Below are 13,628 nucleotides of genomic sequence, written 5' to 3'. Positions count from 1 at the left end.
AATTAACTGTTAAAATTCTAACGTTTCCTAATGCTTCAGGCCATTTAGGAAATTCTTTTCTTAGAGCAAATTTGAAATCAGATTTCATATTTGATTTAGTCTTGTTTATTCACGTGGGGGGGACCACTTATTTAAACAAATCTTCCCTCTCTCCCCATGGCCGGCCACTCATTACTCCTCCCCTTAATTAAGAGCTTAATTCATGGCTCCAAATAAGGCTCCATTTATTCCTAATTTTCCTCCTAAGCCTAAATTTCAAATTTCAAAATTTGAAATTACAAAGTCCCAATTAAATTTCGGAAAATCTGAAATCAATTTCAGATTTCCCCCACCCAACCTAGTTCTTGCTTGGCTGAACTCAATTTCAGGTTTTCCTATTTACGTTTCCCTCCTCTAAATCAAATCTCCATCTACTAATATTGCAACCAGAGATTCCCGCAAGGTTTATTTGTTTCCCAGCACCGTGAAGCTTCAAAATTGTTGCTGTCTTGGAAATTCCATCAAAGGAAAGTCAGTGTAGCTTGCTGCCAGAATCCTCATACTGCTGTCCAATGCTCTCGTATAGTTGTTGTTTGGATTTCCTAAGCCATACAGCTTGCTGAATTTCAGATTTTGGAGAGGAGATCCTCTCCGTAGCAAAGCCAATTCGTTTCCGTTCTACATCATCCCTGCTTTCATTGTGCCATGAAGATACTGCCCTTCCCACCTCCACTTGTTCCTTCCACCCTTTGCCAACTACCCTCTCTATTATAAGGTTATTTATTTTAGATGTTTTGGCTCTTTAGGAACCTATTATTTTGTAGGTATATTATGATGTATACTCAGTTCTTTGGCAATCCTACATCTCTATTTTCTACTCTTTGGCTTGGTTGATCTCTATTTTGTGACTTCTCACATTTTTGGGCTATTGTTTGGGTGTTCCATGATGTGTTGATATGGACCATATGGTTGTACCTAGCTTACTAAAAATGTTATTACTCGGTTGCATTGTAGTTCTTTAGTCTCTAATTAGGATTTTTATTCTTTTTCTTTACTTTTTTGTAGTGTTTTTACTCTTTTTTTTTCTAGGATTGTACGGATGTTTGTATTTCTCTTCCTTGTTTTTTGTCTTAATTTCCTAATTGCTGAGGAATCTTCTTTTGATTTAGTTATTCATATTATGTTTCCTTGTTTTAGATTTAGTTATTCATGCCATGAATCAGATTACATTTTGATCTGTTTGTAGAACTTGTATAGCTTTTTTACATTTTATCATCCAATCACTACAGACACTGTTCCTGTTGAAATCCTATAGACATGCTCGGAGCGTTAGCCATCATATCTATCCAGGTGAAACCTGCCTACTTTTTTAGTTTGGTGTTTATATTGTTTTGTTAAGTATATGTTGAAAAAACCTGAATTTCATCGATCATGTGCAATTTAGGTATCATTGCTCCAGTTTGCCCAAGCTCAAGAAGGTTAGCAGCAGCCGTAACTTCTTTCCTTATTTTTTGCACTTCTTTTTGTCATGTCCTGGAGCATGATTGATTTAGTAGTGATGTTTTATTTCACTGTTCTTTTTCTTCTTCCACAAGTTATTTTTTACTCATTTTTTAAGGTATTGGGTCGTTAGTTTTTTTTTTAATTGTAAATTTCTTTATATATCACTAGAATTTTATGATATCAATTTAAATGATGCAGGGAACTTAGTGGAGTTCTTCCAAGGGTTTCCCAATACCAACTATTGAGTAGATCATTTTCATCTGATAAGGGTAGGGGCTTGCACATAGATATTTCTCCTTATTATCTTTTGATTTAGATAACCTTTTATCATTTTGAAATTCCTGTAAAACATTGGTTTTATGTTTATCCAAGTCATTTTATTTTACTCTTTTGTGCTGTAAAGGTGACTTGGCAGAGGCAGTTGTCCCATTCATGGGTGAATCTATTACTGATGGGACCTTAGCAACCTTTTTGAAGAGTAAGTGATGCTCATTTTCATTTTTTCTTATCTAGTAAAGATGCATCCGGATAAAGTTAACTTATCAAAGTATATTTTTTCTCTATGATGATTTCTCAGTTTTTGAGTTAGCTTCCTAATAGCAATGGAATGCAAAAACTAATAGTGATTAGTTATGCACAATTAAATATCGAGAGATGACTTTAACAATAGTTTTAGATTTCACTCTAGGATGACGAATGCTTATATTTTAATCATTTTTCTAAACTCATCAAGATTTCTAGCAGCAACCCCAATAAACTCATCCAGATTTCTTAGTTTTTACTTTTTGAAAATTGTAGTGCTAATTTTCATGTACTTGAACATAAATTTGACAATGAAAAATTTGTCGATGTAATAAGGATAAATCTCCATTGTGTCATGTTAAGAGTCAAATTCTCATCTAAATCTAATAAAGAAAAGTCATTTCTAATATTTTTCTAACCAAGTATTTTTAGGCCTTCCTCTATCTTTCTTAACATAAGTCAAATCTAATACATCCACTTTCCCAACCAGGTTGTCGAAAGGCCGCTGTTTTATGTGACAAACCATCTAAGACTACTCACTCTAATCTTATCTTCCTCTAGATAATAACATAACAAGAAAAAAAATTAATTGTTATGCAATGAGTAAGATATAAGTATGAAACAAGATCATCAATATTTCACTTCATCTATAGTGGGTGAAAGCTCTTAGATCATTAAATAATTCATTTTTCTTACACTTGTATCCTTATTTTGCGTAATGTAGATTTATTATATTTGTGAGACCATGTCATACATCCTTAGTGATTTAGCTTAATTTTATGGTTCCCTACAATATTTTATTTATCTTTTTTATTGATGGACAATTTATCTATTGAACAATACAAAAGTTTTAACCCTCTAAGCATCGTATCAAAGTGAGTTAGTGACCCTAGAAACATTTGAATACACTTTCTCTTAGCCAACCAATCCCACCCTCTGTATCATTCTTGAGCTTGTGCCTTTCATTCGCTTGCTTTAATCAAACCGCTTAAAACTGGCAATGTACACATCATGGCTATTTAGATCTCCTCCCATCATGTTGATAATGCTCACTTTCTACCTGTCATCACATCCATCAATCGCAGCCATAGTTGAATCTTCATTCACTTCTACTTGCATCATTGACCCAAACTCTGCCCTAGGCTATATTAGAGTACATGCATTTAGTAGTCCCATGATTTACCTAAATACATCAAATGAGGCAAATAACTAGAAATAATGATAAAATGCAAAATTTCCTAGTTCTTGAGAATTAGGACGACATATGTACCAACATCATGAGGACAATGCCCTAAAATCTAGGTGCTCACGGGTGCAAGGAGAAGAGGCAGAGCAAAGGGGTCAAAGGCCAAACATGTTGTGTATGCAAGCGCAAGGAGGCTTCATACCATGCAAGTGTGCATGACCTCACAAAAATGGCAAGCGCGATTGCCCCATATGAGAACACAATGACTCAAGCCCTCGTGCATGTGTGAGTAACGTGACAAGTGAAGGCCTTGGGCATAGGGCTTTGAACTAATGTGAGTTCCCCCATCCCATTGGTCACTTGGGTTTTGGTGGAATTGCTAGACTAAGCTAGCTCAAGGTTTTAAGCTTATTTGACTAGATAGAGTATAAATTGACCTTGGTTAACTCTAAGTTAACCGCATCTCATCAATGGGTCCAAGGATTGTCCATGGTTTAGCTATCCTCAGTTTTAGTGTATGGTTCACTTGAACACTATGTTAATTGTGTAGGATCCGCTCTAACTTAGTTTTAACCTTGCTCAACTCTAGAGTCAAAATTGATCATGTTGGGTCAAATCATCTTAGAGTTGACTTGGTCACTATACAAGATGCCTTGATGTACTTGACCTAGTTTGAGTTTGGTAGGGTGCAATAGAAATAATCTAGGGTCTAATTAGGGTTAACTTGATTGCGTTCTAACTTTAGTCAAGCCTAGGTTAATAGTTCCCTAGGATCCATAAGCTAGCCTAGGGTTTGTTGGGTTTTTAGTGGGTTCAAGGGTTTAGGAGGTTCCTAAATTAGACTGAAGTCAATGTGTGCTAAGCATCTCCTAGGTTCTAGGGAGCAACAATACTACGTATGCATCCTAGACAAGATGCCTATTTTAGTGGTGTCTAAATTGAACTCAACAATCTTTAGCCCTTTTTATTAAGGGGTTGTTTGGATTGAAGTAAAATGGGTGTAGAGTATTTTAGATGCAAGGGTTTTGAAAATAGTGTTGTTTAGTTTGAAGTAAAAGAAATGCAGAATAAATTTTTTAAATTATTTATAATTCACACTCTAGTTCAATTTTGGTATATTTGTAAATCATTAGATTTGGCCGATTACAAATATACTGTAAATTTTCTATCATCGCTGACCTCATCTCCGCCTCTTGCCACCACTGGTCACTGCCCAATGCTGTCGTTATTATCGCCGCCTTCGGCCACTGTCAACTACCATTGTTGAGATTTACACTTCATTCATTTTACTTGAAGGCAAAAAAAAAAAAAACCACCTCTATTTATTTTTCATTCATTCAAATATACTGCATTATTTTTACATTTTACTCCGGATATCTTTCTCATCCAACCAAATAACCCCAAGTGAATTGTTTAGGGGTTGTATTGTGGATTTTCAAGTTGATTTTTGATAGTTGTATAGATTCATGTTTCTACTCATGCATCTCATTAATGTATGAAGTTATAAGCACTATGCTATACTGCATGTGTGCTTCCAACCGTGTGATTCTAGGTGCTTGTATGGTAGGCTAAGTGAATGCTAATTTTCGTTCTTGGCTATTTGTATCAAAATCAGAACCTGGTGATAGGGTCGCGGTTGATGAACCAATTGCGCAGGTTGAAACTGACAAGGTATTTTCTTTGCTTTTGATTAGTCTTGTATCACTAAACTGAGGTTACATGACATTGAGAATGTCAAATATTTATTCATCAATCTTTTCTCAGGTAACCATTGATGTTGTCAGTCCAGAAGCTGGAGTTATTGAAAAGGTAAGATAGCAATTATTTACAATGTCTGTGCATGATTAACTTGAATCATTATTTTCTATTTTCCATCTTAGATATTTTTACATCTGATTGGCATGAACTTGATTATTCACATTTTCTGTGCCCAGTTTGTTGCCAAGGAAGGTGATACAGTCACACCAGGAACTAAGATTGCTTTCATCTCAAAATCTGATTCAAGTGATACCCATGTCACTCCGTCAGAGAAACTGGATCAAGATACTCCAAAACCTGGTGCAAAGGAAGCAGACAAAGCAAAGCATATTGTTGAAGAACAAATCAAAGAAAAGCCTGATGTGGCAACTGAAATCAAAGAAAAGCCTAGAGTAACTTCTCCTGCTGCTCCTAAACTGTCTGCTTCTGAACCGCAGCTTCCTCCCAAGGAGAGGGAAAGACGTGTGAGTCTCAAACCTTTTTCTTCAAATTTTCTGCTTAATTATTTATAGTTTAAGTAGAGGTTATGTGCTAATCTTTCCAACTTTTTTAATTTTAGGTTCCCATGCCCAGAATTAGAAAAAGAGTTGCTACACGGTTGAAGGATTCTCAGAACACATACGCAATGCTTACTACATTTAATGAAGTGGACATGTAATTTTCTTCTTAAATAGCATGAAGTATATTTTTTTCAATCCTAAGATCCGTTGAATTACTTTCTAACCCATGGCATGGCTTTGTACCTTTTCAAACTAACTTAAAACGGCCCCCTTTTGTGGCTGCTGTTCCATTACAAGTAGTTAATAACTTGCAACTGATTTTTTCCAAACGTTATAATTTAAACTTTTACCTGAAGGCTCTACGTGGCTTTCTAAATTCCTTGTTTTAAATATTTACTGGTTGCTATTTTGAATTTTGGATAAAATCACGTGTAGGACGAACTTGATGAAACTCCGTTCTGACTATAAAGATGCCTTCGTAGACAAGCATGGCACAAAGCTAGGACTCATGTCAGGTTTTGTTAAAGTAAGGAGATGTTCTACTTCCACTGAACAAGTTTCCATTTCCTTGATAACTTTGTTCTAATGCATCTTATCTTACGTAATAAGGCTGCAGTTAGTGGACTGCAACAGCTGCCAATCGTAAATGCCGTAATTGATGGTGAGGATATTATCTACAGAGACTATATTGATATCAGTATTGCCGTTGGCACACCTAAGGTAACGTTTTTTTGCTTTGCTAATCATGCTTTAGTTGAAGTTATGTTTATTTGTTTTCATAGAGGACTTATGTAGGACATATTAGCATCTAGGGTTTCATATATCAATCTAACATGCAATGTAAAAAATTGCAACAAGTGCGCAGTGGGACTCAAGCTAGTGATCCAAACAATTATTTACTATCTTATTTTCTTCTTATTCTTCTTCTCCTTGTTTCTTCTAGGCTTCTTGTTTTTTTTTTTTTTTTAAAGTGGGATAAAGGTTTGATGTTATTGTTATTGTTATTGTTGTATTTTTTTTTTTTAAGCTCATTTTGATATGTAGGGCTTTTATTTTCATTTTTTTGTCATCTCCTAGGTTGAGAGAGAAAGCTAAAGATAATGCTAGGATGGAGGGAGACTGGAGAGTGGAAGCGAGCCTGCCTGTTTGAGGAGAGAGATTGTGTGGGTTTAATGGATTAAATCTTTCTTGGATAATTAATCCCTAATACAGGTTACTATTTATGGAGAAAAACATGGCGAACATTTAAATATAAATTGCTAGCTAAACTTCCAAGTAGTTTTTGAAACAAATTCCTTAGAAACTCCACCCATGGTAAACGGACCGCCTTAATCTTATAGGATTAGGATTAATCTATTAGCAAATCCTCTCCTCACCTTCATATCTTAATTTTTAAACTCCTTATGCTTTACCCCTTCTAAATAATCGGAATTACTGTATTTAATGGCTTGTTTGTTCCCTTCATGGTGATTTTTAGGAGAGAAATGGTCGTGGAGCTGTATTATTGCTCTCATGCATCTATCTTGCCATTCTAAGATGTTGTCCTTAAATTCTGACGGTTTTGAATATCCAGAGCCTTTTAGATAACCATTTAAAAGCCAAGGCTGACAAATTTTTAATGGTTTTTTTTTTACCTCAATTATAATCTTAGTTAGTGGGATAAAGACTTGTTGTTCTTGTTGTTGTAGTTATAATCTCAGTTGTTCTGAATATGATAAAAATACACATCAATTTACCTTATATTACATGTTTTAGACTACACTGAGGTTTCGTTTGGGACGGCTTTCTTTTTACTTTCTAAAACAGCTTTCTAGTACAAAAATTTCTTGAATTTGAAATTTTTGTACTAGAACGTCATTTTAAAAAGCAGTACGAAAGCTATCCCAAACGAACCCTGAGTACACTAAAGGTCATTTGTTTGGAGACATTTCAATCTTTATTTGGCTATGATTAGTTCCATTCGACTCATTTGATTATGACCTTACTTCTTGATCAGGTTAAGTTTTAACTTCAATCCTTTGCTCAACAAGCTTTCCTTGTATTTTTTTATCAGGGCCTTGTGGTACCCGTTCTCCGTGATGCTGACAAGTTGAATTTTGCGGACGTCGAAAAGAACATAAACACTCTCGCTAAGAGAGCAAATGAAGGCACAATATCAATCGATGAAATGGCTGGAGGCACCTTCACAATATCAAATGGCGGCGTCTATGGTAGTCTTTTGAGCACACCCATCATTAACCCTCCACAGGTACACGCCTCCATCTCTTCAAGTCTGGTTTTACATGCTTTTGAGAAGCTCTAATTCTGGAGCAATTATTCTGTGCGGACACTTGGTATTGAGCAGTACCGAGTGCGATACATTTTTTGAGGCAACGTGGCGCATTTTTATTGGTGTCCGGATGAATCCGGACCCGCAGGTAATAATATTTCCTAATTATGTCCTTCTTTGTGTTTTACAGTCAGCTATCCTGGGAATGCATTCGATTGTATCGAGGCCGATGGTCGTCAACGGGAATGTTCTTCCGAGGCCTATGATGTACATCGCTCTGACCTACGATCACCGGCTTATCGACGGAAGAGAGGCCGTCTACTTCCTGCGACGAATCAAGGATGTTGTTGAAGATCCCCGCCGCCTACTTCTCGACTTGTAGGCCATGGGCAAGCTAATGCCCATCACCTCCTTCTTTCAGCTCATTGAAACTGAATAATTCACCTCAAAAACTAAATTTTGGCGCATTGTTTTTAAGCTCTTTGTATGATGGGTGCAGCTGTTGGGGGTGAGATCTAGTGAGCTGCAGCCATCACGATGATTCTGGTGAGTTTCATATTGAGTGGTAGTATTTATTTGGCAAACTATTCAAGTTTTTTCCGCATTTTGTGGATCGCCAATGTAGCTTTAATTAACGAATGATAACTTGCTTTTGTATACTGTGATCTTATTGTTTAAATTAATACTCTGATGGTTTATTACTACTCTATTTTGTTGTTATTGATATTTCTATAGATTGTCAGCCTTCTTTGTTTGTGATTGCTTTACCTCTTTTCTAGCATTGTATTATCCTTACGAATGCTATTGTTGGCTGCTTTATATATCTACTAGTTTAAATGCACGTGCACGTTGTGCACGTTGACAAAACTCAAGAAAAAATATTATTATTATTATTAAATTTAAGAAATAGTAATTTGAAAATTAATCATTATTAATAATGATACTAACATTTAATCAAGAATTTTTATGCTAAAACCAACAAAAATATCTCATTAATCCTCATTAGAACTACAACAAAAGAATACAATAGGAGAGAAGAGAACTATAGAAGCATTGGTTATTGGACAGTCCAGAGGCGAATTAGGATTGGCCCCGTCATCCGGCACATAGAAAAAAAAAAATGATGTGATGCATTCTGATTTGTCTTTGGACGTTGTTCGGTGACCGCACAAAAATTTTCTCCTATATAATTGGGAGAGGGCGTGCTTTTTTTTTTCTTTTTCTAAGGACATGAAATAAGAAAATTACTTCAATAACATCACTTTGTTTTGAAATAAAGCCCCCTCAATTTTTTTTGCTTTTTATGTTAAATATATTATTAATGGTATGATAGATTAGAATACTCTTTGAAAAAATAAATAAATAAAATGAAAACTCCTTCCATCACATGCCACTGCTCTCTTGTGAAACTATGTATTAAAAAATATTTATATGTTTCTATTTATTAAAAAATATTTATATGTTTCTATTTATTGAACCCATACTAATTTGAATGGCCAAAGGCAGGCCAACTAAGGAAAAACGTTGATTGTGTCCCTCAAAAGGTCATAATGAGGAGAAATTATTATATGTGGTCATCGACCATAGTCAAGGGGTGAATCAAGACTCGTTAAGTCATCATTTGCGGTGTATCTGTGCTATGTACCGGGCTGACGCGGCACATCCTAATTCACCTTTGGACCATTAGATGATCGCACGTAATAATTTCTCTTTAATCAGAAAAGATTGTGGAAAAGGAGGAAATGGGCAGCTGGCTTTTGCTCCAAGGAACTTTTATTTGGTCCGATCACAGGACGTAGCTCTACGTTTGACCGCTAGTAGAATCGCGCCACGCATTTTCACTATTTACAGCGCGCCTCGACAACCCGGCCCGGAACGGACCTAGGATTGCTCGGTATTTCTCGATTTTGCTAGATATTGCTCGGTATTGCTAGGTATTGGTCGATGTTGCTCGGCAATAACCAATACCGAGCAAATACCGAGCAATACCGAGCAAATACCGAGTAATACCAAGCAATACCGAGTTTTACAGAGTTGTACCGAGTTTTTCTAGAAAAACTCGGTACAACTCGGTATTGCTCGGTATTAGTCTTCACATAGCAGTATTTCTCGTTATTGCCAAACAATATCTAGCAATACCGAGCAAATACCGAGTAATACCTCGCAATACGCGAACATAACATTCCCGGGCTCCGGTCCGGGTCAAGTCGTCGGGCCGCGCGGTAAAGAGTAAGAGCACGTGGCAACATGTTATTGGCGGCCGAGGTAGCTCTACGTCCGGTCAGAGGACGTAATAATTATTCTGCTCCAAGCCATCCGATTAAGCCTCTTAATTGATTTAGAAAGTTTTGGATAATTAAATTAGGCAAATGACTAGCTTTTTTTGGAAAAACTAAAAAAGAAAAAAAAAATAGTTGAGTGCACTTGAATACTTGAGTTAGACCAGATTCCATTAAGGTTAATTTGAAAAAACTTTATTCAGATTCGGCTCAGTGAGAGCTGGTTCAGTTGAATAAACTCAATAAATGCTAAATTGATCTAGTTGATAGGATTAATTAAGGATGATCTATTTTAATCCTATTTTAATTAGAGAAATCTTACATATTTGAATTTAAATGGATTTTGCTCGAACTAATATTGATATTTTCTGTTAATCTGACTCAATTTTTTTTTATCAATCGACTCAATTGTAAATCGCTAAGATTTAATTAGTCACCATCAATTGATTGGTCAAATCGACTAACCTGATTTAACTGGTTCGAGTCAATTACATTGAAAATTGGATGGAATTTAAACAATTTCATATAATCCAGTTTATTCAAATTTGATTTTGGTGATGATTAAAATGAAATTGGATTTGACTTGACTAATTGAGCTCACTTTGATCTTCCCAATCTGTTGAATTGGGTTTAAAACGGTTAAATTCGCAAGAAAATTGAACCACAATAGACTGGGCCAAACTTAAAATTAGGGGTATCAATTTTTGACACGACCCGAACTTGACTCGAAAAATCCGGGTTAGGGTCAACCCAGACCCGAAACAAGGCAGGTTTGGGTTCAACAAATCAAATCGTTTTAAAAATTGGGTCGGGTTGACCCAGCAACCCAAAAATGACTTGAAATTGACACAAAAACTCCTATTTTAACCTGAAAACCCGAGATTGACCCAAAAATTGAAGATTGACCCGATTTTTGACCTGAAAACTAGCAATTTTATGTCAACTTCAGGTCATTCGTGTCGGGTCGGGTTGACCCAGACCCGAATCGGGTCGGGTCGGATTGACTTGAATAGTGCCATATCAGTTCCGGGTTCGACCCAAACCTGACCCGTTGACCCGAATTAACACTCCTACTTAAAATAGGCTTAGGGAACCCTAAGGGATCTATGAATCTCCTATGTCAAGTCAACGCTATGTCATCGAGCACCAACCTAAGGGAAAACCTAGAGGAAAAAAAAAGCTAACCTCATAAAAATTATTTAATTAAATAGGATTAATTAAATTTTGAGTATAACAAATCAGACTGTACCACCATTCCATCGTATAGGACTACCACTTGTTTTAAAAAATCCCGCCGTCGAATCCTGGTTATTTAAATTAAGCCAATTTGAATTTTAAAATTTGAGCTAATTAAACTATAAGAACTTGTTTGTACTTTAATTAAGTTTCCTAATTTAATCTTGAGATTAATGAATCAAATCAGATTTAATCTTCATTTAGGTTCATATGGGACAATCAACAGAGACCTCTTTTGGATGACCTTGAATAGTTCTAGACAATATGTTATTCAGTTGAACTAATTGTACTTTACAAACTGAAGATCATATTGTATGATCAGAAGCAGTTTAATTGAAAATTAGGAAATTTTTTGATCCCATTTTATAAATTCTTTTGTTGCTTGTGAAAACAAGTCTTTTAGCGGTCAACTAACATTTTCTTTTTATGTTAGAGCATGGAGAAAGTCCACATTAACAAGGGAGAGAGAGAGAGAGGAGGTGTAGCTGAGAGAGGGACACGAGCCTTGAGGGAGTCAAGGGAGTGTGACGGGGTTCACACGGTTGCTCCAGCTGGCCTGCACCTTGGGTCCTACAGTTGTGCTTTTGGTGGAGATCTTGGAGAGGAGCTCTAAGAAGAAGAGTCATTAGGGCTAAATACCTCATAACAGAGGAGGCTAAGGGTTTCAGCACTTGTGACAGGTCAAGAAGCCAAAAGAGGGATCAATATATTTGTCGGGTCGAAGGTATATTCAAATCTACCGAATTAAAAGTTAAACCATATAAGTGAGAAATGTCTAAAGATTCTTGGTTCCAAAGATAAAATTTCAAACTTAGAATCTATTCAATTCACTTTTATGAAAAAGGCGGTGTTTAAGAAAATAAATGAAGGCTAGTTTTTCAAAGATTGGGATAGAGTGCAAATTTAAGAGTTTGGAGCTATAATATATAAATATATGGGTACCATCTCCCATCACTTTCTTAGAAATATTTTTATTTTATATCAACTTGACCAATAAATAAAATAGATGATAATACTAAATTTATTTTGATAAAAGTGTAATATAAATTGTAATTGTTTGATCATACATTGCACGCATCTCAAGACATCTCGCTCTTTATGCATTTATCATAAAAAATAAATTATATATATATATATATATATAATTAAATTTTAACTAAAAATTCGTTGACTTTTTTATAAGAAAAAAGTGACCGGTCTATGCTTTTCAGTTGACTTTAGAAGTTGCAATATTATAATTGCAGGAATTGACAAATTATGGGTTTCCACAGTCCAACAAACTTTTAAAAGAAAAAAAAAAATATTGACGCTTTTTTAATTTATTGCGTGATTTGCGAATTGGTGGAAAAATAAAGAGAAATTTTGACCAATATTATGAGGGAAAATTTTAAATAAATAAAAAAAATCAAAATTTAAAATCTGAAATGGTTTATATTCATTGAATTTATTTAAAAATAAATATAATCTAAATATTTAGGTGAATTTATATTCATAATATTTTAAACTATTTCATTTATATTTTTAACAACAATATTTTATTAATTACTAACATCACATATGACTTGTATATTTAATTTTAGTAAATAGCATAATAATTTAATCATTTATTAAGCATAATAATTGTCATCTCATGCTTGAATAAAATTTCTTTTTAACAATAGATTATTAGAATATTACATCTTTATTTCATTAAATAAATATTTATATTTATTTTTATCATTTAATTTTCTCAAAATACATAAATATTGGACTAAGTTATGAATTTTGCAAAAAAAATTAAAATAATGATAACTTTTCATATAATAAAGTTTGAAAAATTGGTCAATTTTTCTTTCAAATAACTCATATTTTTTACATTTTCCATTTGGAAGAGTTAAATAATTTCCACTACGATCATGCATTCCTTTAATAAAAAAAGTCAATTAGTTCATCATTTAATATTATTTCAAACTATACCCATTCATATTTCTCATAAGTTCATTTTGACTTGAAATTACATGGATTAAATAAGAAGTTTTCTTTTATATATATAATTAAAAGCTTAACTTAAAGATGTCAAAATGACTTAATGTGTTGGGTTCAAATTCAAATTGAAATTGATCTCATAGTTAGGTTGAGCCTAACTTGTTTCATAAATGAGTCAAAAAGGTGGACCCAAACTTAATTCGATGGTAATCTGGATAACCTGAAGCAACCTCATAACAAGGTGTGTCAATTTTGAGTCACGAGTTGGGTTTGGGTTGAACCCCGAACTAACCCGATACTATTCGAGTCAACCCAACCCGACCCACCAAGTGCCAGCATGTGTCGCTGTTCTTGCATTTGCGATTTGTCGTCGAAGGAGGTGTAGCAGCTGACAGTCGTTACTGCCGCTGACCAAACCAAAAGAAACGTCG

The 13,628-nt window shown here is 34.8% G+C and overlaps 1 protein-coding gene across 2 annotated transcripts in view; it reads left to right on the top strand.

Moving 5' to 3' along the window:
• Window positions 1-8,421, top strand: part of LOC110092156 (dihydrolipoyllysine-residue succinyltransferase component of 2-oxoglutarate dehydrogenase complex 1, mitochondrial) — an 11,635-nt gene extending 3,214 nt beyond the window's left edge. For both annotated transcript variants that reach the window (XM_020816571.2, XM_020816572.2), the window contains exons 3-14: window positions 1,269-1,329; window positions 1,424-1,457; window positions 1,681-1,751; window positions 1,886-1,960; window positions 4,806-4,861; window positions 4,955-4,999; window positions 5,125-5,412; window positions 5,508-5,602; window positions 5,884-5,974; window positions 6,058-6,168; window positions 7,502-7,696; window positions 7,908-8,421. In XM_020816571.2, the coding sequence (XP_020672230.1) occupies window positions 1,269-1,329; window positions 1,424-1,457; window positions 1,681-1,751; window positions 1,886-1,960; window positions 4,806-4,861; window positions 4,955-4,999; window positions 5,125-5,412; window positions 5,508-5,602; window positions 5,884-5,974; window positions 6,058-6,168; window positions 7,502-7,696; window positions 7,908-8,099 (1,314 nt within the window). In that variant the 3' untranslated portion in view covers window positions 8,100-8,421. The remainder of the gene's footprint in view (window positions 1-1,268; window positions 1,330-1,423; window positions 1,458-1,680; window positions 1,752-1,885; window positions 1,961-4,805; window positions 4,862-4,954; window positions 5,000-5,124; window positions 5,413-5,507; window positions 5,603-5,883; window positions 5,975-6,057; window positions 6,169-7,501; window positions 7,697-7,907) is intronic.
• Window positions 8,422-13,628: the final 5,207 nt, after the last annotated feature.

The sequence above is a fragment of the Dendrobium catenatum genome, unplaced genomic scaffold (assembly GCF_001605985.2).
Source record: "Dendrobium catenatum unplaced genomic scaffold, ASM160598v2 fragScaff_scaffold_665, whole genome shotgun sequence".
Classification (NCBI taxonomy): domain Eukaryota; kingdom Viridiplantae; phylum Streptophyta; class Magnoliopsida; order Asparagales; family Orchidaceae; genus Dendrobium; species Dendrobium catenatum.
This window is presented reverse-complemented; position numbering and strand designations above follow the sequence as displayed.